Source organism: Diachasma alloeum, unplaced genomic scaffold (assembly GCF_001412515.2).
Source record: "Diachasma alloeum isolate Michigan unplaced genomic scaffold, Dall2.0 Dall_scaffold_00219, whole genome shotgun sequence".
Lineage (NCBI taxonomy): Eukaryota > Metazoa > Arthropoda > Insecta > Hymenoptera > Braconidae > Diachasma > Diachasma alloeum.
In genome coordinates, this window is record NW_021680384.1 from 163,417 (window position 1) to 189,613 (window position 26,197).

Here is a 26,197-nt window from a genome sequence, read left to right on the forward strand (position 1 = left end):
TACTATCCTCTCCAGTCCCTCCCACCACTCATCACTCGCCACGAACAATGACTCCATTCAATCCCAACAAAAGTCCAGCACCAGCTATGATTAATCCTCCTTCGACATCGCAATTTTCTCCAATCAATCTTCTTATTCACCATTTTTTAATCAATTTTTTCCCTCATTTTTTAATCTCCATCTCATTCCAACGTTCTTGCAAACTCAAACACATGAGACTTTGGCCATTACCTCACATTCTCAATGCCCTCGAGATCGCAACCATCTGCCAAGTGATCATTTCCTCGCGGAGTTTGCAAAAGTTATGCACATGCAAAGTGTATTCCCACTGTAATCGTGAATTACGGCCTCGAATGTGGGTCGCCGTGTGAAAAGAAGGCCTCAGTGATGCCAAGACATTTGTCGACTTTATCGGGGTATCAGTACTGGGAGAGATAAGCCTGATAAAGAACGTTTAGTCACTTTCCAGGCTTTTCTGGGTGCACACCTCTGTGACAAGTTCCAATGATTCGAGATCGATTGCCGGATCTGTGTGCAGTTAGTTTTTTTTCCAAGTGTTTTTCCGTTTCGAAAGTTTGTCTTCGTGATTTTTTTTTTCATTGGGATTTTTTTTGTGCGCTTCTTCGTTGAGAACAGAGTTTTAGATGATTTTTGGGATTATATGAAGTGTTTTTGGTGGTTTTTTAAATTGAGAGAATTTTTTAAAATGATTTTTTCAATTCAGAGAATTCCTTTAATGATTTTGTCAAGTCGAAGAATTTTTTTCGATGATTTTTCGATTAGAAAAATTGGTTTAGTGATTTTTTTAATTGTTTTCGATGGTTTTTACAACAGAAAAAAATTTTTTAGTGATTTTGTGGAGAAAAAATTTTTTTTTGATAACTTTTTGTCACAAAATTGTCTTCGATGAATTTTTTTTCAACTAAAAAAATTACATGCGGTGATTTTTTAAATTGAAAAACTTCTCTGTAATGATTTTTACAACTGCAAAAATTGGCTAAAGATTTTAGAAGTGGAAAAATTAATTTTGACGATTTAAAAACCCTGTTTAACGATTTTGTCAACGGAAAAAATTGTTTTTCATGATTTATTGGGGATTCTAGAGACGCAGAAGTGATTCCAACTTTGGGAGAGGACTTTTGAAAGATGTTTGCGTTCAGATCGGGCAGAATAAAAGGGTGAAGGATGTTCTAGAACAGGTGGGTGATTTTTCGATGATTAAAAAACTGACTGATAATTGTTTTAGAGTTTTAGCTAGTGATAACTGTGTTTGACTTTGTTTGGATAGATTTATCTCACTAATGAGAGGATTTATAAAAAAATGTCACATAATATTTTTTGTTGGAAATTTCGTTAGGAACAAAAAAGATTCCCATACATTTTCCCCTAAATTCAATGGCTTTCGAGATAATCCCAAAATTCACAAATCTATTCATTTTCATTGAACGTGAAACTTGATTTATTCTTTAATTGTCTTGATTATCATTTATTTTAAGGGAAAATGTCAAGAGGCACTTCATAAAACGAACTTATTTTGGAATATTTTGTTACCATATCAATGGTATAAAACATAAAATTCTGATTAATTTTTTAATTAATAAAAACTAAATCTATTTTTCATTACCTTGTTGTTAAGTAATTATAATGACGTAAATGTTCATTATTCTTTCCATCGCTAGTCGTAACGAACGTTTGGGTATGGATTGATCAATGAGTAGTGAAAATGGGAGAAACTCCCATCAATAAAATACTCAGAAATAAAATAAAAAGAAGAAATTCACTGGAAAAATTGAGAAAGAATTTCTATTTTTCGCTGATTAATTGGAATTGTCTTGTTAATGAGTGTTCTTTCAGGCTGAAAATATCAGGACAATGCTGGATATCCTCCAGGACAACGTGAATATCGTGAAAAATCTTCATAACAATGAACTACTGCACACGAATCCAGGTAAAACCTCCAAAAAGGAAATTCTGAAGGGACACACCCCGTTATAAATCTTCATTAACTAATGAAAAATTAGAATTTCAGATATTCACACTGAGCTCGAGGGTCGAACATTCATAATCTCTCAAACTTCGTTGAGAATTCGTACAAGTTTAAAAGGTAAACTTCACTTTAACGTTTTTTCATTTTTTGTCATTTCGGTGATTGATTGTTTGAGATTATCTCATTAATTAATGAATTAAGACAAAAATGGCAGGGGAATTTTTTGTAGAAAATTTGATTCTCTGCATTAAGTATCCGGAACATTTTCTTCCAAACCCCGTCATTACCGTGATAATCGCATAATAAACACAATGGTAAAAATGAACTCCATGAAATATCAGAGTTAGCCATTTCATTAATTGCTCAATTATCTCGTTAATGATTGGATTTTGATGAAAAAGTCACAAGACATTGATTGTAGGAAATTGAATTCTCTTCAAAAAGTATTCGCAACATTTTCCCCTAAACCTACTCCTTCTCCCCATAATCCCATCCCAATCAAAAGCATTCATTAAAACTATATTCAACTCATGTTTTTTACCCCATCACCTCGCCTCCCGTTCGGCCTCTCGTGCTGCACCTCCCGAGGACTGCGGCGCGTTAATTAAATTAAGATCCCGCACGCAGTCACTCAAGACGACCACTGGACTGGAAATAGTTCTGCTCATGTCCCTCTCCCTCGGCTTCGCGGAATGATTGAGACCTGGATAAGTCAGCGACGAGAGTCTTCTCAGAACTATCCGCGGGCTTCTGCCCCTCAGTGATAAATGCTTCTGTTTAATTGGCGTCGATTCCCCGAGTGGTTGCGAGGACTCATCAACTTCATCATCCACTTCTCCTCTCTTTCCATACAATCTACCGAAATAAAATCATCTTCAGAGCCATCCCTCGCTGGATGCCGATGTGAAAATCGTTTTTTTGACTTTTTTTTATTAGTGTTTTTTTTTGGCTTAATTAGTTGAAAACTATGGGACAAAATGGGTCGACATATTTCTCATTCGGTAGAGCGGAAAATTTTACGTGAAATTAAAAAAAAAAAGATCGATTTTCCTCCAGTAGATTTCGAGAAAATGCAGAAAAATGGTTTTCACAAAAAAATTGATTTTTTTATAGTAGTAGCTTGAAAAAATGAACTTTTTAATGCGTGAACCGTACGGAAAAGTTCTCGTTTTCCTCATGCAGTGCTATAAAGTGTTTTTTCGTCACAAGGCCGAGAAAAACTCTTCAATGAAAAAATTCCCCACCAAGTATCCGTAAAATGCAGTTTTACAGCCTGTATTCGGAAAAATAATTCCCCTCACCTGATGCAACGCTCCATCTCCTCCTCAACCCCCGGGAACTCGGCGAACAGTCCAGTCAACTGATCCTTCCCGAACTCCCCGGCAATCTTGACAAAAGCCCTCCCCACGTCCCCCTCCACCTCGGTCTTCGTCAACTTGCGCCTCAGTTCCGCCAACTTAGGCAGCAAAACCGAAACCCTGTGCTTCTTCGTCTTCTCCAGATGAACATTCGTGGAACCGCTGACCCTCCCTCCCTCCACCTCCTCCTCATCATCCCCCTGGGACCGCCCCCCACCCCCCACTTGCAGGTGAACGCTCGAAACAACGTAGAGAGCGTCTCTCAGGACGCAGAGGGCCTGACCCTTCGTGACCTTGAAGTTTCCACTCAGAAAATTATTGAAGATCTGAGTCGTCAGGACCTGATGCAATTTCGATTTTCCTGCCACGTCGAGGTTCTCCAGCATGAAATCGTAGATGAGTCTGCGATTGGCGGCGTTGTCCCCTCCGCTGAGGACCAGCGCCACCTTCTCGTGATCCCTCAGGGTCCGCTTGCAGAATTTGTTGTTGGTCTCGAAGTCGTTGTAGTGGTAGATGGCCTCCAGGAACTGCTGGGAGATGAGCTCCTTGTTCTTCATGAGGAGCCTCTCCTTGATCAGGAAGACTGTCATCTCGCGGATAGTCTTCTCAGGGTCCGCCAGCATTGTCAGGATGTGGAAGAAGAAGGTGCCCTTGACCTTGATGTAGTCCTCCACCAGGAGTTGAATGAAGATGACTACGATGGCTTCCCTGACGATGGGATTGCCGTCCTTCATGGAAACGCAGATATCTGGGAGGTGGGGCTCGACGAGGGAGGTGAACCTCGTGGCGACGTCTGCCAGAGCTTTGGCGGCGTTGACGCGAATGGCGGCGTCTTCAGAGGCGTCATCTGAGGACCTGGTGCAGAGGAGCTGCGCGAAGATGGTCATCATTTCGTGCGCGATGGCTTCTTTACGCATGGATTGCTGGCCCAGGGCGACTATTGCGCAGGCTTGGAGACGCTTGGGGCTGGTGAACCACGTGGGGATGGTCTCCGGGGAGACGAGGAGACCCTGGAGGATTCTCAAGACCGAGAGGGAGACCTCCTTTGGGCAGAGTAAGGAAGTATAGCCCAGGGTGTAGATCGCCCTTATGCAGGTGGTCCCGGAGGTTTCGTGATGGATTATCGAGGAGATGATCATCTCGGAGGCCTCCAGGAGGTCCGTCATCTCGTCCTCGAAGGGTCTGACGAACCCCTCCCCCGTGGGCTTCAGGAAATCCGAGACCTGGTGAACGATGTCCAGGGATATACTGATCAACCTCTCGTGGATCCGGAACTCCTGCAGGTGCCTCAGGAACACCCGCAGCATCTTCTCCAGGAAGTTTTGCTCGAACGTCAAACAGCAGCTTCTCAGGACCTCGAAAACGGGCTCCAGGAAGTCGTCCGCTTCGAACAAGTCCTCGTACCCCCGGAAGTGCTGCTGCATGTCCTCGAGGACTTGACTCTCGGAGACGGCGGAGAGGAATATCCACGCCTCGATGTTGTATTCCGAACCGATTTGAGACTTTATGCTCTTGAGGATCGAGTTGGTCAGGCTTCCGGACTCTGTCCAAGCGTCGCAGGCCTTCGCCAGGTGCTTCCTCATCTTGTTTCTCGTTAATTCATTCAGAACCCTCCAGGGCAGCTCTACGTTTTCACCCGGGGGGGATATCCTCTTGAGGGTCAGGGACTCCAGCGCCTTCAGGGCCTCCACCTGGACGTTGACCTCGACGTCGAACACCTGGGGGACCACTGACTTCACCCAGGTCGTGCAGAAGCTCTCGTGACGGGGGAATGATTGAAACAGAGAGGTGAGGACCTGGATCGCCCGGATGCGGACGGTCATCGTGGGGTCCCGGCAGTGCTCGGAGATGATGTCGATGATCCTCGTCAGGATATGCTCGTTAACTTTCACGAAATTATGGAGGATTTGAATCGCGGAGATGCGGACGGCCGCTCTCTCGTCTTCCACTCGTTCCGTCAACATCGAGATCATGGCGTCGGCCTCGGGGAGGATGTCCAGGTCCTCTGAGAGGTTGGCCATCGCCTCCTCGAGCTCCTCGAAAACGGGGATGTCCCCTCCTTCCTCGCGCCTCGTGAACAAGTCTCTGACGAAGAGGTTCTCCGGGTCCTCCGTGTACTCCGAGAGGGTCGAGACGCATTTCGCCCTGACGAGACTCGACACGTCGTTGCAGTGACACAGCACCGTCCCCAGGAGAATCTTCCTCAGGTTCCGGCCCTCGACACTTCCCAGGTCGTCTGACATCTTCAGGTACTTGTTGAGAATCTCCTGGGCGAAGATCCTCCAGGTGATCTTGCTGTTGTGGGAGCACCTGAGGAAGTCCCCGCAGATGTCGTCCCGGGACTTTCTCGTCCTCAGGATCCTCAGGAGATCGATGATCATGGAGACCTCCTTGCGACGGTCCTCCGCGATCTTAGAACAGTGGATCATGATCTGGTTCATGAGGATGAGGATCCCCGCCTCCACCGCCTCCTGGTGCGGCTCGACGAGGCTCGATAAAAAGTGAATCGTCGTTTTTCGAACGGTAGCCAGGAGCTTCGCGTTGAGATCGTTGTAGCAGTTCTGGGTCATGAACACCAGGACCTTCTTGATGATGAGTTTAATCGTTATGGGGATGGGGCCGTGGCGCGGGTGACAGGCGGCCGTCAGCGCGACGTACGCGTTGTGGGTCAGGGTGCCCAGGGTGGCGGGGGGGCTCGCGTTCTTCCTCGGGGTTTGAACGTTAGAGTCCCCTCCGAGCTTCGTCACATCAACGAGCGCCGCGACTACCGCCTCGAGGGACCGCGGCAGGTCCAGGAGGCTGAACTCCCCGAGGAAGACGATCGTCTCGTACATGATGGTATTCAAACTTCTCGTCAAATTCTGCTTTTGCGCGTTACTCAGAGCCGGGAGGCTGTCCTCCTCCTCGTAGAGGTCCCCCAGGTCCTGGGGGGCCCTCGACCTCTTCACCGGGGCGATCAGCCCCTCCGCGAGCTTGAACGTGTCCAACGCGAGTTGAAAAAGATTCTCGTGGAACACCTCGTAAACCGAACTCCCGGGGACCGCCAACAGCGTCAGGTAGAGGCGCGTCCCCAGGAGGCAGGACTGACGCGCGTCCTCGTCGTAATCGCGATCCTGACCCGTTTTTATCAGACTCCCGAGGAGCGCCAGGAGCGGCCGCGGCTCCACCCTCGCGGAGGTGAGCGTCTGCCACGAGGAGCCCGACTCCTGGGGATCCCCAGGGTCAGCCCGTTTTTTCCCCCCCAACGATCGCTTCACGTGTTTTATCACGTCCCCGAGGATCGCGTCGAGGTCGCCGCCGGCCGACTCGACCTGGGGGACGTAATCCTCGGGGATCGCCTCGAAGACGAGGAACTGCCCCTCCCACATCGCGGTCACCCAGGGGGCCGGCAATTTATCGAGGTGGAGGGCGGCGAAAACCTTCAGGCCCTCCATTTTTTATTTTTTTTTTCTTTGTTTGGGCTAGGTTTGTTTTGATTTCGGGGCGTAAACATAACCTCACATATTTGCGCGCGCTTTCGGGCTAGATTTGTTCGGAAAAAAATGTTTTTTCTGTTCATTTGAGGCGAATTTTTAGGGGAGGGGGAGTTTTTGGCGGAGGTTGAGACGTTCTGCTGCACTTACCTGGGTTTTTCGGGGTTTTTAGAGCTCAGCAAGGATATCCCGCACTTTGAGGAACTCTCGCTCGACGCCGCGAGGGAAGGCACTGCGCATGCGCGCATTCGGGTGCTCCAGTATGTCACGAGTTTTGAATTGTTCTCGCGGATCATGCGGGAGTACAATGACGCGCTGATGAAGTACCACGCCAAGTGCTCGTCGATTTATCATCAGCAGAAGAGATTACGTGAGATTTGTTATTCTTTCGGGGGTTAATGACGAATTTAGGAGCGAAGAGGCAAAACGGCTCATGTCGACGTGGCTCGCAGCCGAGTTTTCGGGGAATATCTCCGTATCTAAGGGAGATAGCAGAATTTTTGTTAGAGTCTTTTTTGTAGAGCGTATTGAGGGCTACAGAAAAGGTCGTATTAAAAATTTTGATATCTCGCTTAGATAACGAGATATTCCACGAAAACTGGGCGATTGACAAAATCGACTTGAAGGGTTTCAACGATTTGTACTGAATTTTACTGGGGAAAGTGATTTTTTTTAATGGTTTTAGGGGGGAAGGGTTTGCTTTGGTGATTGATCGATGGATTATCGGGATGTTTTCAGTTAGGAAGGAAAATTCTAGTCAATACATCGAGTCTGACCCGGAGGAAGGGGAGAAAACGAGTCTTTTTGTTGATAATGTGAGTATTTTTTTGGACTCTACTCTGTTTTTTTGCTTCAGAACAAAACCAATAAGTTTATAGAGGGTTTCATACAAAAAAAACGACGAACAAAAGGAAAGGAAAAAAATTATAAAAAGAAAAAAAAAATTCGTCAACAGGTATGCTAGGTATTCTTGGAATTATCTCCGTGGCTATCAACTTTAGAGGAAAATTTCACTGGACATTTTTTCCCGGAAATTTAATTATCTACGAAAACTTTCTTGTGATATTTTCCCCTAGACCCATCAGTTCCCGAGATAATCGCAAAAATACCCGAAGGAATTCTGGATTTTTTTACTTTTTTCAAGTTCATTCATCATTAATGTTAATGATTCTTGTAGATTCTGGAGGAAAGTCGAATTGCCAGAGCACAGCTGTCAGAAATCCAGATGAGGCACACAGAGATGTTGAAACTTGAAAAATCAATCGTGGAGATCAGGGATATGTTCATAGAAATGGCTTTTGCGGTGGAAAAACAGGTGAATGATCATTGAAAAATCATCCAATGCCTTCTCCTCATAAACAACTACCCCAGAAACCTCTCCTTCCACTCTAAAAAAATTTCTAAAGAATTTTCCTCTCATTTTTTTCATCAAAAAGTAATTTTTAATTTCAATTAAAAATGAAAAAGTCATTATAACGAGTAAAAAATTGATTTTTTATTGATGTTTTTCAGGGAGAACAATTAAATTGTGTCGAATATTTCGCTGGGCAGGCAACAAATAACGTTGACAGTGGAAAAGTTGATATAAGAAAAGCTGAGAAGCGAAAAAATCGGCATCGAAAGGTGAAATCCTTCAATTTTCAATAAAAAATGCCCCTTTGTCTCAAAAATTAAACTAATCTTCCTTTTTACAGAGAAAAATCAAGTGCCTGATCATTCTCGCGATAGTCATAATAATTCTGCTCCTAATAGCGATATTTTTGTGAATAAAAAACGTATAAAATTTTAAATATCAACATAAAGTGATCGATTTTTTATCAATTGTTTTAGAGATTAATTTCGTCTCTTAATTATTTCTCATGTCAATAGTCGAACATTACTGAGATAATGAATTGATTGAGGACTGGAAATTATTGCTCCAATGATAATTAATCTAGGGTAATTAATTATGGCATTCAAGTGTCGCAATCCATGGTGGAAGGATTCTCCGTTGACTTGCAGCAATTTAAAATGTAATTGTTGAAGAATGAAACGACCCCTTTGGCGCTGGGCCGAGTCTTCTGGTCCTGATCGGTGCAGATGAAGAATATCTCCAGGATTTTGTCGTACTCCGGGCCAATTTCGATGGCTGGAAGGGCTGGACGAGTTCCTGAAGTTCGAAATGGAAATGGAAAAATGATTTTGTCGATTTGGGGGTTTTATTCTTTATTTATCTATTGGATTGATTTTTTACCGTATTTAGCACGGATTTTTTCCTCCAAGATCATGAGGCTGTCGTTGAATGATCCGTTGGGGTCGTCGTTCTCTCCCTCTTCTGTGGAACCAAGGAAAGAACCATCCAGCATGGACTCGTCTATGGACTCGTCGATCTCCACGTGCGGTGGGGAGAGGGCTATCATCTCCCAGAGGGTCAGACCGTAGGCCCACATGTCCGTTTTGTTGGTGATTGGCCCTTCTGCAGGAGGAAATTATTTTTATTTTCATTCTAGTAATTATACGGTTCACCTGAGCTGTTTTATGTCACTAGTGAATTGTGGAGTTATCTCGGTGATCATTGACTCTAGGAGAAAATGTCAAAAGACATTTTTGGGGGGTCAGGAAATTCTCTATGGAAAGTGTCTTCTGACATTTTCTCCTGAATTCGATGATTACGGAGATAATTGAGGGATTGAGGGAAATCAACAGCGATTTCGACGTTTGAGTCAAGTTGTTTCATGTCATCACTGAATTGTTGAATTATCTCGGGGACTATCGACTTTGGGAGAAAATGTCTTTTAACATTTTCCGACGAAACCACTCATTAACGAGATTATTGCGTTATTATCAAGACAGGGAAGATCGAGTTGATGAAACATGGAAATGGACATTTTTGGTAATTATGCTGTTATCTCGTTAATGAGTGGTTCTAGCCAAAAACTTCAAAGGACCTTTTTTGTAGAGAATTGAATTCAAGCTACAATAAAGGCTTCTTGACATTTTCTCCTAAAATCACTCGTCAATGAGATAATTCCATAATTCTGTGGCACGTTTGTTTCATAACGTAAATTTCGCTGATCTTTGGTAATTGTGCATTTGTCTTGGTGATGAGTGGGTTTCGGGGTAGAATTTTTTTTTAATTGACTATTAAATTTACCTAAATTTGCTAGCATTAGTAAAAAATTCTAGATAAAAAAAAACACATAAAATCATTTTCTTCTATTCTTCAAAATTTCTCAATCCTTTAATTCTTCTGTTTAATTCCTGATTGATCAAACGAGAAAATAAAAATATTGGCAGCGGTGGGATTCGAACCCACGCCTCCGAAGAGACTGGTGCCTTAAACCAGCGCCTTAGACCGCTCGGCCACGCTACCAGCTGTGTAAACACGCGCCCAAAATACCGGTTCTGAGCCTCCAAAAATATCTGTAAAAAGAGAATCTCAGAGACGATTGAAAAAAATACCTGAGAAGACTTCGGGGGCGTTCCAGCACTCAGTCCCAGTGTAGACGAAGTCAGCAGTGGATTTGTCGAGCTCCAGGGTCTTGGTCAGGGGCACAGAGACCCCGAAGTCGCAGATCTTGACGATTTTCAGGTCCTTGGAGACCAGGATGTTGTAGCTCTTGAGGTCCCCGTGGAGGATGTGGGCTGTGTGGTGCAGGTACTCGAGACCTTTTGCCACCTCGAAGCCTATCCCCTCGATCTCCCTGGCTCTGAAGTGGGGAAGACCATTCTCCACTCTTTCCTCGATCATATCGCCTGGTACAGTGATAAAATCGATTGAATGAATTGATTTTCTTTTTTTTATTCTAGAGAATTAATGCTGGAGTCGATAATTACCGAGATGATTGGACAATTCATTAGTGAGATAAAACAACTCAAGTAAAACGTGTAATTTTACTTAATTATTCAATCACCTCCGTAATTATTGAATTTACGAAAAAAATGTTAAGAGACCTTTTTCCGTAGCTGACGAAATTCCCCCCAAAAATGTCTCTCGACATTTTCCCCTAAACCCACTCATCACCAAGGAAAATCCACAATTACCAAAGATCAATGAAATTTACGTTATGAAACAAACGTGCCACAGAATTATGGAATTATCTCATTGACGAGTGATTTTAGGAGAAAATGTCAAGAAGCCTTTATTGTAGCTTGAATTAAATTCTCTACAAAAAAGGTCCTTTGAAGTTTTTGGCTAGAACCACTCATTAACGAGATAACAGCACAATTACCAAAAATGTCCATTTCCATGTTTCATCAACTCGATCTTCCCTGTCTTGGTAATAACGCAATAATCTCGTTAATGAGTGGTTTCATCGGAAAATGTTAAAAGACATTTTCTCCCAAAGTCGATAGTCCCCGAGATAATTCAACAATTCAGTGATGACATGAAACAACTTGACTCAAACGTCGAAATCGCTGTTGATCTCCCTCAATTCCTCAATTATCTCCGTAATCATCGAATTCAGGAGAAAATGTCAGAAGACATTTTCCACAGAGAATTTCCTGACCCCCAAAAAATGTCTCTTGACATTTTCTCCTAGAGTCGAGGATCACCGGGATAATCCCACAATTTACTAGTGAGATAAAATCATCTTCGTATCAATCTCACCAAGGGAAACATCCAGCTGCTCCATCGCCAAGCAAGGGACTCCAGCCTCCGATTCAGTGAGAGCCCTGAAACCCACGATATTCGGGTGCTGCAGAGCTCTCAGGATCTTGGCTTCGAGTCTGATCCGCTCGTCATACTTTTTATCCTTAGAAACCGACGTATTTCTCTTCTTTATGGCCCAGGGGGAACGGATGAGCCCCACCTTCGGCGATCGCTCCAGGGTGAAGACATTCACCCCTGAAAACCCAAGAAAAAAAATATTTCCAGGTCAAAATAAAATGAAATAAAGCCGGGAAATAAATAAATCAATGAATGAAATAAAATAAAAATATGAAAAATAAAGTCAAAGAAGATTCTCTCACCACAGCCGTAACCTATTTGCTTCAGGAAAGGTGAAGCCGGAATTTTTATGGGCGTCTGGTGCTCGGAATTGTTCTCAATTCTGCTCCTGAATTTTCTGGACGTCGGCGTCTTGAACTCAGTCATTTTTCCGTCCCCGAAAGAAACTTTTTACGATTAAAATTATGAGAACAACGTCAATAAACACCTGTTCGTGCACTGGGTGCTGTCTACTGTTTATATCCGTTGGGAGGAATTTGAAATTCTGGGGAATTCAGGAGGGACGCGCCAGTGCCGCCATATTTATGGGGAAACTTCCCTAGAATCATAGACGTGGTGGGGGAATCTAGTGTAATGCGTAGATGCAAAATGACCGTAATTTCTGAGAACGCGTCACATGACCAAAAATGACGGTAATTTGACGCCCAAATTTTTGATCTACAAAAAATGTTTATAGTAGGTAATTATGATTTTTTTTAACAGCTTACTATGAATTTTTTGTGTAGTTGGAAAATGTGTGCGCAAATGACCGTCATTTTTGGTCATCTGACGTGATCTTAAAAATGACGGTCACATGACAGGCATTTGTGACGGCTGTCACAATTTCTCTCTCTCTCCTCCATAGAGAAACAAATGCGTCACATGACTAGAGATTCAAAATGACCGTCATATTTGAGATCGCGTCATATGACCAAAAATGACCGTCATTTTTTAGATCGCGCCTGATGACCAAAAATGATGGTAATTTTGCTTCTTCAGTCGTGTAACTAGAGATGCAAAATTACCGTCATTTTTGAGATGGCGTTATATCACCAAAAATTACGGTCATTTTGCATCTCTAATTACTATAAACTGTCTTACCGACAGTCTAGTTAGAAGCGCCCCCACCCAAGCCATTGGGAACTACATTCTGTTACCCCCACTCCAACGAGTTGCGCCTCCTTCCCTCTCGTCTCCATGACAAGAACCACTGAAAACTGAAAAAAATATCAGATGAATTCGTCGTGTGATACGTCGTGTGCCACAGAAATGGGCCAAGTGCTCATGTAGTAATTGTTGACCATTGGACATCACTTCCTCGAGGTTGTGCAGCTCCTGGTGACGACTTTTTTCAAAATTATTTATCAATTTTAACTCAACGTCAACGGGAAATCGGATTTTTCCGATTGGTTTTTCCGCGTTTTGTCGAGGTATTTCTGGGCACTCGCTGCACGCCGTAGACGCAATTGTCAGAGAAATGGAGCAGAAGAGGGTGTACAAGGTCGTACTTACTGGAGGTAAGGGCAAATGTTATTTTTATTTCGGGCTCTTCGGGTTCCGCAATTTATTTCTGAGGTTTTCAGCGGAAATTCTTGGGAAAATACGTCATTTATCCTTTTTTTCGAGTTGAATGATTGTTTTTCGAGGGATTCTCATTTTTTTCAGGGTTTATAATTATTTTTAGGCATTAAGTTTTTGTTTATCATGTTTTTTAGTTGAATAATTCTTTTTGAAGGCATTCTGATTTTTTTCTGAATTTATCATTATTTCTTTATATTTTTTTGAGTTGATAATTTTTTTTAATGGTTTCTTCAACTCATTGCCATTCAACTTTGACAGAATAATTGTCTTTGGAGGGGTTCTTAATTGGCGTTAATTGGGTTTCTGGGAGTCATGCGGAGGAATTGGGGGAATACGAATCATCACGAATTATTTTAGTTGTTTTGGGGTCTTATTGTGAGGTTTTTTGGAATTTCTGGGCTTGGAAAAATTTTTTTGTGAGTTTTTCCGAGCAACATAATTTTTTTAAAGTATATTGTTGCGATGAAATTGAAAAATTCAGTCTCTTAAAAATAACTTTCAATTTTTATAGAATTTTTCATTTAAAAAAAAGTAAAAAGTTTCATTTTCTCCTGCATTTCGGGTTAATTGCCTCCAATTTCGTTCTATTGATAAGTACAGAGGAATTTCTGATGACCTTGACCAACGTTCCAAATAGAATAGAATAATCTATCTCCAAACAATTTTTCTCGATTTTTCAACCAATTTTTTCCCAAAAAAATCAATTTTTCTCGGTTTCTGGGCTAATTTCTCCTAATATAACCGATTAATTAATGCACTCACCATTTTTAATCACCTCTACTGATGATTTCGTTGATAATAGATGAAATTTGATGGAGAAAATGACGATTTTCTCATAAAATTACCGAAAAATTATTTTTTTCAAATTTTACTAAATTCCTTTTCTCATTAAAAATTGAGTAAAAAATTGTCCCGAGGGTTTTTTATCAGTTAAATTTTCACATAATTGTTTCCGGAGGTCTCTGGGTGATCGTGGAATTTTTTTTCGATCTTTCCAATCCTCCACAAGAGGGAGGGGGTAATTATTGGTTTTTAGAGAGACAGAACCACGTGCCAGGCCCCAGCCGCATTTATTCTTCGTCGCGTGTCTCCACCGACGGATGTTACCAGTTTCGAAACGTGAACCGTCTTCCGGTTTCCCCCCCGGGGCTTATTTAAATGAGTAATCAATGATAAGAAAAGAAATTGCGGAGTTGATGCTGAAAGAAATTGATTGAGTTGAAAAATCAATTTTAGATTCAAATCACTGGGTAATTGAGGGCGTTTATCTCTGTGACGAGCGGCTTTATTAAAAAATTTGACATGAAATTTTTTCTAGAGAATTAAATTTTCTACAAAAAATATTCTATAATGTTTTCTCTTAAACTCAATAATAACCGAGATAATTAAACATTTCAAAAACAACGAACCAGTTTTTCTGATTCTAAAACTCCGGGTTAATCTCTCTAAAATCCTCAATTATCTCCAAAACCATTAATTCCACGAAAAAATGTCAAAGGACTTTTTTTGTAGCTGACATAATTCCCCACAAAAAATCCCTTTTCAAAATTTCCCCTAAACCCCTTCATCACCTCAATAATCCCCAATTAACAAGACCGAAAAAATCGTCTGTCATAATTCAACAAGTAACCGATAATTTCACGACTTTCTGTCTTAATTAATTCAATAAAAATCGTAATTGGAGGAGTAATTAAGCACTGACGATCCACTGAAGCCTCTCAAAACCATAAAATTCATGCTCATTAATAAAGTAGATTATACATAAAAATTTAATGAATGAAAACAGACGATTACTTTGGAACGAAAAATCTCCCGAGAAAAATAAAACGTTCGTTGCCGGAAAACTTTTGTTTTGCACTCGTAAACATTCTAACAAATGTCTCGATACCACAGTTTTTTGAAGTACTGCAACTTATCTCTCGTGGCATGAGCTTACGTCACCGATGCTTTACGATCGACGTTTATCATATATTCTCCATTTCATTTTCAAAAAAATGTATCTCTCGTAGACTTCCCACTCCTCCCAGTGACCCCCGTCATCTCGAGAGCCTTATCATCCGGATGATAAGGTAATTAGTGTCTCGGGGGATCGCCAACATGTGGGGGTTAACCCCGTGTGACACAACACAAGAATTAAATTACAATTCAACAGATTTTCATACTTTATCTCGGTTTTTTTTTTCCTCCATGTTTTTTATTTATTCCGGATCATCAAATGACTCCATTCGATGATCCATTTGGAGACTCTGAAATGACTACAGGTAATTTACCTGTGGCTCAAGGGCAGGAGAAAGTACTCCGGCATCAATTCCAATTTTACTAATGATTTTTCGTCTCGTCAAAATAGAAATGCATTAAAAATAAATCGTTAATCGTGATTATCTCGGGGATGAATGGCCCTAGGAGAAAATGTCAGAGAAGACTTTTTGTGGAGAATTTCATGATCTACAAAAAATATTGTCTGACATTTTTTTGTAGAGTCAATAGATTCGGAGATAATTGAGGAATTAACGGACTTGTTTCACACGTCGAAAGACATTGAACTCCATAAAACCTTCGAAATCCTCAAAAATAAATTCTAAAACCCTTGAATTAATTCCAGATGATTTAGTTAAATTAAATTAAAAGTTGAAAATGAAAAGTTAATTCAATTGAATTAAATTTAACCCCCTTAAACCCTCAGAAATATCTTTTTAAAATAAAAAAAATCCATGTGTTCCATTAAAAATCATCGATTCATGTCCCGCTAATCCCCGACAATTCCCCGTGACCCGCAGCCCTGACCTTGACAACAAGCCCCCGGTAATGGCATGCCCATTACCTCCATAATCAATGCCCCAATGATCATCCAATAGCCGTTCAACCCCGGAAAATAAATAAATTGATAAAAAAATCGTCTCGAGGTGATTCTCGAGTGTTACAGGCACTTACTGCGCAGCTGGGAAACCGGTAAAATTCAGTTACATTCTGAACACGTCCGCCGCTATCCAACATCAATCCCACTCGATAATTCACGAGCAATAAACAAAAAACCCTTAATTAACAAAAAAATCACCAAAAAACAGCCAAATCCACTAACCCCTCCACAACCATCTCGGGAGGGGGCGGGGCTTGGTGGGCAAAAATGACCCCATTCGATAGATCAGGAAAAAAGAGCTGAAATCGAAAAAAAAACAATCCATTTTGCCCCATTATTTCCCGAGATAATTGAGAAAAACGAAATTGAGACGATTTCGTTTTTGCGCTGCAACTCCCGAAGTAAGGGGGCAAAATGGGCTGTCTTTTTTTTAATTTCAGCTCATTTATTCTGATCTATCGAATGGGGTCATTTTCGACCCCCCACCCCCACCCGCTCACTAGATGATTCTTCGGTTTTCGGGGTTTCGAGCTGTTTTTTATGATTTTTAATTGTTTTAATTGCTTTTTCATTGTTTTAGGTCCTTGTGGGGGAAAAACCACGGGTCAGACTCGCCTCTGCACATTTTTCGAGAACATGGGATGGAAGGTGGGTGAATGATTCATTAATGATCTTAATGACGCGGTCAAAGGTTCGAAAATTAACAAATACACATTTTTCGATTGGAGAGAATTGAAGAAAAAATTTGAAATTCCCTTGAGATAAAAATTCTGAGTTGTTTCTTGTGGTGTTGAGGGTATTGTCAAGACGTTTATTTGGTGGTGAAAATTGTTGAGAATTTCCCCAAGTCGTTTTTCTAAGGAGAATTATGTTTTTTCTTGTCGTTTTGTTGAATTTCTGGGATGAAATTCGAGGTTTTCATCCCTCCTGCGTTGTGGATTCGATAGAGTGGTGGTTGTCTTATTTTTCAGGTGTTCCGTGTCCCCGAGACAGCGACTGTGCTGCTCAGGTATGCTATTTAACAAATGTAACAACAGTGAAATGAATGATGAATTGGTGAAGCGTCAGGAATCGATGAAATTCGGTGATCTCCTTAATTTCTTAATTATCTCGTTAACCAAACGATCTACGAGAAAACATGATAGGACCTTTTTTGTGGAGAATTTAATTTCCTACAAAAATGTTTTATGATATTTTTCTCTAAAACCCCTCGTTAACGAGATAATTAACCATTAATCAAGAGCAATTGACGAAATTTGGAGAATCACTTGAATTCAACATGTTTGCTCAATTCCTCAATTATGTCATTAAGGAGTTGATCTAGAAGAAAACAACATAGGGAACTTTTTGTGGAGAATTGAATTTCTCACAAAAATGTTTTGTGGCATTTTTTTCTAAGACCCTTCGTTAATGAGATGATCAGCAATTAACAAAACAAAAAAATCCATTCCTGCCACGTTTTCCCAATTCACTGCATCAATAAAAAAAAAAGAGAGAAAAAAAATCCTTGGACCATCGTCCAACGGTCTTTCGCGCTATTAAACTCAACTTTCCAACAACGAATGACGAAAATATCACTTCGATCATCGAATCAAGTCATCAAACTCTTTCATTAAAATTTTGTTCAATTATTTTTTCATTTCGAGTTGATTTAAGATTATTTTGTTAAAATTATCTCAACATTTTTTTCTGCTTTTTCTTTACATTACAGTGGTGGAATCAAGTTCTCAGATCTCACAGCAGACGAGGGTAAGTCTCATAACCAAAATTATTCTAATTCACTTTAAATTTTTAATGATCATAGCCCCAAAGTCATTATTCACAAAATTTTCGAGACTGAAATCATCACAAAATAATTTTCCTGTCCATCCCATCCACTACATCCGAAAAAATGAGCTGAAATTTAAAAAAATACGGCCCGTTTTACCCCAATATTTCCCGAGATATCGGAGAAAAGCGAATTTGAGACGATTTCGTTTTTTGCCTGTAACTTTTAAAATAATGGGGCAAAATGGGTCGTCTTTTTTTAATCCCCTCTATTTTTCCCGATCTGTCGATTGGGCTCATTTTCCACCCCCCCACCCCTCCTCCCAAGATTTTTGAGATTGAAGAAAAAATGGTAATGAAATGAGAAAAAAAATCGAGAGCAGTTCTGTGATAATTTTCTTCTACGATTGTATCCGTGAACTTCGGAGAATAAATTTGTTTAGTAAGAAGTGTAACTCATTCCAAGCGGCTCTGTCAGTCTGGACTGCGCAGTGAGAACTTAATGGAAAAAAAAAAAGAAATAAAACGGATTGTATATTTTCCACTTTAATAAATTCATTAGCATGCGGAATTGTCTGACGCAATAGTCCCAAGGGCTTTCAACAATTGATCAGCATGAACTCATGTGCATACTCATGAGAATGCAATAAATATGAATTAAAATTTTCCAAAACTAAAAATAGAATGAATAAATCACGAGACAATCGTTACTTTTCAAATGGTCTAACGTAAAAAAAAGTTATTGACGAGAAAAAAAATGAAACTATTATAAATTATTGCTCAAGATTAAATAACAGATGTTTCTGCGAAAATACATCAGCAGTAATGGGATTACATATGCAAAAATCCACGTGAATTATCGGTGAATCTAAGAATAACGCAATAATACCTTTCGCCAGTTGTTCTTTTCCTCGCTCTTCGCCTGAACATGACGATTTGACGTGATTACGATTCAGGGACTTTCCACGAATCAGTGACACCCCCTCCGCGTGGCTGTATAAACAGACGTGATGAAAGCGTAGATAATTAATTGAACGAGGGATGATTGTTTCTCTTCATTCTCTACTGGTTTTGATTACACGAAAATAAATAGTGGCGTTGTGCCAGGGGTATTTCAGATGCAACTGGTCTCAACAACTGCATCAGTACCTGCCTCATACCTATTATGAATACATAAATCATCCCTCTGAAATCATCGATCTTTTTTTAATTACGACAACCGTAAAAGTTCCATCAGTGCCCTCCAAACGCTCACAAAATGAAATTTTCGGTTGAAAAAATCTTGGGAACGGGTGGGGGTTAGTGACCCCACTCGATAGGTTGGAAAAAAGACCATCTAATTGAAAAAAAGATGACCGATTTCGCCATTACTCCTCAAGATATCGTCGAAAAACAATTGTGCATTGAAACCGCCCAAAACCGTTCTAAACCGCCCGGAAAAGCCGCCTGGAATCAAAGTAATTTTGTGGCACAACTAATGCCAACAACTCCATCCATTACCTGTCCCGAGACCGCCCGAAACGGCCCGGGACCGCTAGAAACCGCTCAGACCGCCCGAAACAACCGCTTGAAGTAAAAATCAATTTTTCGTGATTGCCAATGGACCGCTGGGGCGAATCAGGTTGTTTTTTCACCTTATCGGAAATTTTCCGATCTATTGACTGGAGTCAGTACCGACCCCACACTGTCTAGCGTCATTTTTTCGTAGAAACGAATGAAAAAATGAGCTCACGTCGTGCTGTTATTTACACTTCTATTTACATGCACTCGGTACCCTATTTTTTATTCCATTCGCATGTACACGTGACTGGTCATTGCAGTGAGGTTTCTTGCAGTCAATTTCCTAGGCTTCATGTTTTATAAATCGCTCTGCACGCTTGATAAAGGGAAGGAAAAGTCGACTCGAAAAATTTATCTTGTTTCATCTAATTTATTTTTGCTCGCAAAAATAAATTAAAATAAACAACAGTTGATTGATTGAGAATGCAAGGTGACACGTGATCAACGGAATAAATCACTCGTGACAAATCCTATAATACGAGACCACCAGGTGACAATAACGGTAAAAGCCAATTTCTCAATTGCTATTACCTCTTGGAAGCATGCCAATTTATTTGGCAGAATGATGTTGTTTACACATGCGCGTGAGACTGCCAACTGACCTATGTGACGAAATGATTAATGAGCAATAAAAATCCGAGTAGAGGATTAATCGCCGAATTAACCGCAAATCAACAATTGACATTGATTTAAAAAAACAACATTTTGAGGAAAATCTTCAATTTCCAAAAATTCACTTTGAGAAGGAGTGGGGATATGGGGTGACTTGTCACCCCATTCGATCGGTCCGGAAATTTAGTCACAAATTTAAAAAAAGACGACCTATTTTGCCCCATTACTTCTCAAGTTACAGCCAAAAAACGTTAAACCGGTGGGAACCGCCCAAAACCGCCTGAAGTCGTTTTTCCGGGATTACTCATAAACCCCTGGGGCTAAATGGATCTCTTTTCGTTTTATTCAATCAAAAATTTTCCAATCTATTCAGTAAAACAATTGTTGCTCCTCTATCGATTTATGATTTTTTTTTATTGTTTATGATTGTAATCGATGAAGAGAGAGTGCGATCACGTCGTCGACTATGGAGGAAAAGTCGTACGATTGAGATTGACAGAATGAACTCACCAAAATGTGAATATTCTGGGGATAAGAGGACACTGAGAAATTGGAGCACGACTGATGAGAGTCAAGCCAAGTGGCCGGAGCTACTCAAGGTCGGCTCTGGTGAGGGTGAGTGCCAGGGGATGGTATTTCACATTGCATTCCAACACCTGAATCTCCGGAGTTGGCCCTAGAGCTCGATTATTCTGTCTCAAACTGTCCCCTACATTTTAGACGCTAATTGTTCAACAAATCCCCAGAATTATCATGCGCTGATAGTTTATTTGCCATTTCAGTTTACAAGGCACTTGTTTCAGACGTCATTCATCATTTATTTTTGGAGCTATGATCATTGATCCTCACGTAGAGTAAACATTGATATTATTTGAAGATGAATGCCATAACACGAATAATTATTTTTAATTTTTGGCGGAAAATTGGGGTCGATGTTGACCCTGATTGAATTTTTAAAAAATAGACCGTTGAATCTACTCAAGTTCCCGAGAAAACGTGCAAAACTATTTCAAAATAGAAATCTTCATCTTTAAATATACCTCGAGAACTTGAAGAGTAAACCAGGTCATCAGACTATGTTTTCAGCCTCAAATTACCCTGGCTATATGACAAAACAATTTTCATTTCCTGTTACGATTCTTCGAAAGATCCTTTGGAAATCAGCTCCATTGCTCGGAAAACCGCTGAAAACTTCACTTATTTTTTCAATTTCAATAAATCTCAAAAATTCATCCAGCATATTTTTGATCTCATGCGCATACCGCTCGGAACCGCCTAAAACCGCTCGCTCTCCTGAAGCCTTCAATCAATCATTCCCAAAACTTCCAGATTTCTCTGGGCTGGTCTGATCCCGTAAACCGCTGAAAACCGCCAGAAACCGCTCACAAATATCTCTTTTCCAGCTTTCAAGTTCCAGGAGAATCTCCTCAAGACGATGATCCAGATCGAGAACACATTCTTCCAGCTGGGTGAATCGTGCAGTAGAAATTGCCTCATAATATGTGACCGAGGAGCAATGGACGCCTCGGCCTTCATCACCAAGGACAAATGGGACCTGATGACCTCCTCCAATGGTTGGAATAACGTTGAACTTCGTGACAACCGCTACAACCAGATCATTCACATGGTGTCGGCTGCCAATGGAGCCGAGGAATTTTACTCCACCGAAGATCACGCCTGCAGATCCGAGGGAATGGAACTCGCTCGAGAACTCGATTACAAAGCAGCCGCCGCCTGGGTCGGACATCCCTACTTCGATGTCATCGATAATTCCCAGGACTTTGAGTCGAAGATCTGTCGAATGATCGAGTGTATCTGTCAGAAATTGGGCATTGACACCGGTGATCGATTGAGAGCCAGTTCTCGTAAGGTCAAGTTCCTGGTGAAAGGACCGCTGCCAGCTGACAGCGAATTTCCACCATTTCAGGACTTCGATGTCGTCCACAACTATCTCCAGAGCAAGACTCCCAAATTACAAGCCAGATTACGCAAGCGCGGGCAGAAAGGTAAGAGAGCGGTTTTCATGTTTTGAATGGGGGTGGAGGGAAGGGCTTAAGACCTGATGCAAAACCGCTGGTCAACCGTTGATTTCTCAGCGAAAACCGCTGGTTATTTAGTTGCAGACCGCTGTTGAACCGCCAGAATTTGAGTCAAAGACCGCTGATAAAATGGGTTATTTCAGTGAAAAAAGTTGGGAAGTTCTTTTTAGATTAGAAACCGCTGATGAACCGCCCATTTTTTCGTGAAATCCGCTCGTAATTAAAAATTGTTTTTTCGCTACAACCCGAGAAATTGTTGAGCAAAATGAATTATTTCTTTTTTTAAGGGGTCCTGAGGGGTTGTTAAGTTGAAAACGCCGACGATTGAGATCAGGCACGAATAGGGGGTTTTATAATGTTTTATTTGCATTTAAGGTCATTGGTCCTATATTCACACACTAAGGAGACCAAAAATGTGTGGACAAGTTGTTGAAGTGAAGACCCAGCTGACGCACAGAGATTATTTGAACATGCTTGCGCAACGCGACGACTCACACTTCACGATATTCAAACGACGTCGATGTTTTCTCATCAATAATCAGTATTTTCAGCTGGATATCTACAGGGAGCCCGGACACCCAAGGTGTGTAATTTCTCTTATCGTGGTTTCTTATCCATTGAATCTAAACAATCAAACGAGCAAAATATAGAACTCAATAAAGAGAGATTAGCGATTATCACACTTGAATAAATTGTAATTGAATTCCAAATTCAAAATTTCAATTTTTATAAAAACGTCATTCTGTAGATCGAAAAATTTACCCAAGGGTGAGTAAAAAACGAGCCATTTTATTTCGTTATTTCTGAAAACAATTTCGCCATAAAACCGCCAGAAACCGCTCAAAACCGCCAGCTGCGACCGCTCGGCATGAAAAACGTTTCAAATTTTAGATAATAATAAAGACGATCCATTTTTCCCGGTTATTGGACCAAACGAGTTTTCATCGGAACCGCCAGAAACCGCTCGAAACCGCCTGACCCGACTGCTCGGTGTGAAAATCGTTTTTTCGCCATTAGTCACGAACCACTGTAGCAAAATGCACGATTTTTTTTAAATTCCATCGAAAATTTTCTGATCTACAGCATGGGATGGGTTGCATATATCTCTATATATCTTTTGATGATAAAATTATCGTGAATAGTGGAATTAATCGTCTTGGGGAATGATAACAGGTGTAGGGGATTGATGCTCTTAGAGACTTACACAGCCCTAGCTGGTGAGGAATTAAAAAACATTCTCCCGAGTTTTTTATCAATCGAGAAAGATGTCACTGGCAATCCAGACTACAGTATGTTCAATCTCAGTCTCAGGGAGGAGTGGAATACCACTGGCAGCAAGTACTCCTATTTACACAGTAAGTAGATCAATATTTCTCATAATTATCTCATCATTCCCTCCTCTCTCATTTCTAAAAAAAATCCTCAAAATTCAAAACCTCCTCCTGATGTCGTCTGGGGGCCAAACCGACCCCACTCGATAGATCTAGAAATCTAAATCGATTTTTAAAAAAAGAGACGATCCATTCTGCGTCTTTATCGATCGATCGGCGATTAAAAAACGTTTTAAAAAAAAAACGGGCAAAATGCGCAATTTTTTTTAAATCTTGAGAAGAATTTTCTTTTGATTGGGTCTTTATCGACCCCATAATTATTTCCTGTATTTTTTTTCTCATCACCATTTCCCAACAATTTCGAAAGAAAAATCGAGAAAATTAATTTTTCCAGGCGCAACGAACGGTGCACTGAGGGTAGATTTTACAAACAACCAATGTGACACCAAGGATGACAACAAATTACACCAGATTAATGGGGTTAATGAGTTGAATGGAGATAATGGAGTGAATGGTGATAAAAATGGTTATGATAGGCAGAATGGTGTTGAGAATGGGTTTAACGGGGTTAAACACAATGGTGTTTGTGGGAAGAAGAAAATTGATGAGAGTGTCAATGGTGATTGTAAAAATGCGCTCAATAATCGATTGAAGATATGAGGGGGAAATGCCAGATCTCAGGAGAGTTTTTAAGGATTGGGGGAGGGAGATTTAGCGGTTGAGGAGTGGTAAAACTGGGCGGTGATTTTTTTAAATATTTTTGATGATTTTAATGGTGGGAAGATGTTTATTAGGGGTCTCGAAATTAATTTGGTAATTTGATGTTGATTTTTTAAAGTGATTTAAATTTTTTTTTTGAGGATTTTGAAGGCTTTATGGAGTTTGTTTTCTGACGTCGATTGACTCGACGAAAAAAGTGTCAGTCGTTTTGAAGATAATCGCGATTAACAAAATATGAAAATAAATTCTTACGTTTTACCACTTCACAACAGACTTACCCATTAAATTCATGATCAAATTGTCTCATTACATTAATTAAAAATTCAATGTTAATAAAATACGTAGTTATTTAAATTTTAGGGATGATGACTAGAAGTAGAATCACGTAGAGTTTTCTTTTGACGGTTAAAATCAATGTAAAGAAGAATTTATTTTTCAGTTCATTATCATTTTGAGAGAAAACAAAATCATTGGTAAAATTGTACTTAATGCTGAAGTATTTTCTTCTACCCTTGAATCACAGGTAATTAAGTGATTTCAGAGTCTACCGGAAGTATTTGACAAGGGGGAGTATCCATTTTACTGAGAATTACTGAGAAAAATCTAAATGTGATAAAAAAAAACAACAACAACAACAAAAATAACAAAAAATTCTGAATTTAACGTTTAAAAGAGAAATAAGTGGATTCATCAAGATATTTATTATGAGATCATGTCATTCACATCTGAGATTGCGAGAATATCCATCAATCATGTATCTGATGACTCATGATTGATCAACTGATCACCTGATCTTTGCATTACTCAATTGAATTCTGAAATATTATGGAAAATGTTGGGGATTTCTCTCATGTAAATCGTGTATTCGTGAAATGGGGAATAATAAGGAAGAATTGAGATAGTTATATTAATTGGCACTGTCGTATGGCAAAAGATTATTTAAGATTCATGTAAAATCGATGAAAAATGATTAAAGAGAGACAATGGTTGATTTTTAGCTCGCTACGACTGATCCTGAGGTGGCAGAATGGTCCTGGCCCTCCAGAATACGTTCAAATGCATGAAAAATATATTCCAATTAACGGTGGAAGGTAAAATAATCGTTAAGAGCAATAATGAGTAATTAATCATTAATCAAGAGCAAATGACGACATTTGGAAAATCAGTTGAATTTAATGTGTTTATTATTCTTTCATTATCTCGTTAATGACGGGATCGAGAAGAAAATGTGATAAGAACATTTTTGTGGGGAATTTAATTTTCTACAAAAATGTCTGATAACAGTTTTCTCTAAAACAATCCATTAGTGAGATAATCAGCAGTTGATAAGATCAGATAAACGATTTCCTGAATTTTCGTCCTGAAAAGTCATTGTCCACTCAACTAATTTTTCTAATTTTTATAAATATCGTACGACAGTGACAATAAACAGTTCAATACTATCAATAATTGATCGCAAATACGAATTCATCGCTATGAAATTATTTTTGCTACTGAATTCTCATTTATAAAGAAAAAAAAATTGACAAAAAAATGAAAAAAAAAAATTCTGGATGAATTCTCACGGATGCACGATCCAATTGTTCGATTTCTCCCACCCCACCTGTAACAATTATTTATTATAGATAATAACGGGAGCCGAGGGTTTTAGGTGTGAAAAAAACATGAAAAATTGGGTAAAAATTATCAGTAGTCATTGGTAGTACTTAATTAATGGACATGTACCTAAAGAATTTAAAAAAGATGAAAAATCTCGAATCTCCTTTAATTAATTAATAATTTAATCGACAAGTTTGTCTAGTTGCTGAGCAAGGAGATAAACTGAAAAAACAAAATCTGGAGTTAATTTCACTCTTAATAGTGTAAATGATTTTCCACGAATAATTTACCGAATTATCTCTGATAAAACGTTTGAAAACCTCTGGAAAAAATCGAGATGAAGTGCCTGCGAGAATATTCGAATGCATAAACAATATTAAAAAATAATAAATAAACAGTTTCAGATATATTTTCAATGATGAATGCTATAAGAATGATAATGTCACTTGCAATTATTTAATGAAAAAATGAAAGATGATGATTTCGTCTCTATTCGACGTTGTACCTAAGATTTTAAGAATAAAATATCCTTCGTCTGCCACTTGTCAATTTATTGTCCTCGTTCAAAACTGATTCCTCAGCAGCAAAAAAAAATTGAATAACTGCTTGTCAAAAACGACAAT

The 26,197-nt window shown here is 40.1% G+C and overlaps 4 protein-coding genes and 1 non-coding gene across 5 annotated transcripts; 2 read left to right on the forward strand and 3 right to left on the reverse strand.

Annotated features, from left to right (window-relative positions):
• Window positions 1-264: 264 nt before the first annotated feature.
• LOC107037423 (syntaxin-1A) lies at window positions 265-8,647 on the forward strand. Its single transcript, XM_015255975.2, has 9 exons — window positions 265-537; window positions 1,104-1,199; window positions 1,855-1,948; window positions 2,030-2,104; window positions 6,991-7,188; window positions 7,557-7,633; window positions 7,996-8,133; window positions 8,331-8,441; window positions 8,513-8,647. The coding sequence occupies exons 1-9, from the start codon at window positions 505-507 to the stop codon at window positions 8,582-8,584; spliced, it is 894 nt and encodes a 297-aa protein (XP_015111461.1). The 5' UTR covers window positions 265-504; the 3' UTR covers window positions 8,585-8,647.
• On the reverse strand, window positions 2,455-7,042 carry LOC107037421 (condensin-2 complex subunit D3). Its single transcript, XM_015255972.2, has 3 exons — window positions 6,969-7,042; window positions 3,289-6,867; window positions 2,455-2,842 (listed from the first exon to the last, which is right to left on the reverse strand). The coding sequence occupies exons 2-3, from the start codon at window positions 6,777-6,779 to the stop codon at window positions 2,533-2,535; spliced, it is 3,801 nt and encodes a 1,266-aa protein (XP_015111458.1). The 5' UTR covers window positions 6,780-6,867; window positions 6,969-7,042; the 3' UTR covers window positions 2,455-2,532.
• On the reverse strand, window positions 8,306-12,045 carry LOC107037422 (lymphokine-activated killer T-cell-originated protein kinase homolog). Its single transcript, XM_015255974.2, has 5 exons — window positions 11,772-12,045; window positions 11,410-11,646; window positions 10,260-10,553; window positions 9,052-9,273; window positions 8,306-8,967 (listed from the first exon to the last, which is right to left on the reverse strand). The coding sequence occupies exons 1-5, from the start codon at window positions 11,893-11,895 to the stop codon at window positions 8,774-8,776; spliced, it is 1,071 nt and encodes a 356-aa protein (XP_015111460.1). The 5' UTR covers window positions 11,896-12,045; the 3' UTR covers window positions 8,306-8,773.
• On the reverse strand, window positions 10,089-10,170 carry Trnal-aag. Its single transcript has one exon. It is a non-coding gene; the product is annotated as a tRNA-Leu (tRNA).
• A 644-nt stretch (window positions 12,046-12,689) lies between the features above and the next one.
• On the forward strand, window positions 12,690-26,115 carry LOC107037426 (TRPL translocation defect protein 14). Its single transcript, XM_015255981.1, has 8 exons — window positions 12,690-13,025; window positions 16,527-16,594; window positions 16,918-16,955; window positions 17,658-17,695; window positions 21,289-21,891; window positions 22,300-22,507; window positions 23,098-23,279; window positions 23,650-26,115. The coding sequence occupies exons 1-8, from the start codon at window positions 12,986-12,988 to the stop codon at window positions 23,913-23,915; spliced, it is 1,443 nt and encodes a 480-aa protein (XP_015111467.1). The 5' UTR covers window positions 12,690-12,985; the 3' UTR covers window positions 23,916-26,115.
• The last annotated feature ends 82 nt before the right edge of the window (window positions 26,116-26,197 follow it).

What these genes read in the sequence shown, in the direction of transcription:
- LOC107037421 (XM_015255972.2), bottom strand. Translation starts at nt 6,779, where the DNA reads ATGGAGGGCCTGAAGGTTTTCGCCGCCCTCCACCTCGATAAATTGCCG. An exon ending in GAGATGGAGCGTTGCATCAG is followed by an intron (nt 2,843 to 3,288) that starts GTGAGGGGAATT and finishes TTATTTCGGTAG; the next exon opens with ATTGTATGGAAAGAGAGGAG.
- LOC107037423 (XM_015255975.2), top strand. Translation starts at nt 505, where the DNA reads ATGATTCGAGATCGATTGCCGGATCTGTGTGCA. An exon ending in GATTGCCGGATCTGTGTGCA is followed by an intron (nt 538 to 1,103) that starts GTTAGTTTTTTT and finishes TGGGGATTCTAG; the next exon opens with AGACGCAGAAGTGATTCCAA. An exon ending in ACTACTGCACACGAATCCAG is followed by an intron (nt 1,949 to 2,029) that starts GTAAAACCTCCA and finishes TTAGAATTTCAG; the next exon opens with ATATTCACACTGAGCTCGAG.
- LOC107037422 (XM_015255974.2), bottom strand. Translation starts at nt 11,895, where the DNA reads ATGACTGAGTTCAAGACGCCGACGTCCAGAAAATTCAGGAGCAGAATT. An exon ending in GCAAATAGGTTACGGCTGTG is followed by an intron (nt 11,647 to 11,771) that starts GTGAGAGAATCT and finishes TTGGGTTTTCAG; the next exon opens with GGGTGAATGTCTTCACCCTG. An exon ending in AAAAATCCGTGCTAAATACG is followed by an intron (nt 8,968 to 9,051) that starts GTAAAAAATCAA and finishes TTCGAACTTCAG; the next exon opens with GAACTCGTCCAGCCCTTCCA.
- LOC107037426 (XM_015255981.1), top strand. Translation starts at nt 12,986, where the DNA reads ATGGAGCAGAAGAGGGTGTACAAGGTCGTACTTACTGGAG. An exon ending in AGATCTCACAGCAGACGAGG is followed by an intron (nt 17,696 to 21,288) that starts GTAAGTCTCATA and finishes TCTCTTTTCCAG; the next exon opens with CTTTCAAGTTCCAGGAGAAT. An exon ending in CAAGTACTCCTATTTACACA is followed by an intron (nt 23,280 to 23,649) that starts GTAAGTAGATCA and finishes TAATTTTTCCAG; the next exon opens with GCGCAACGAACGGTGCACTG.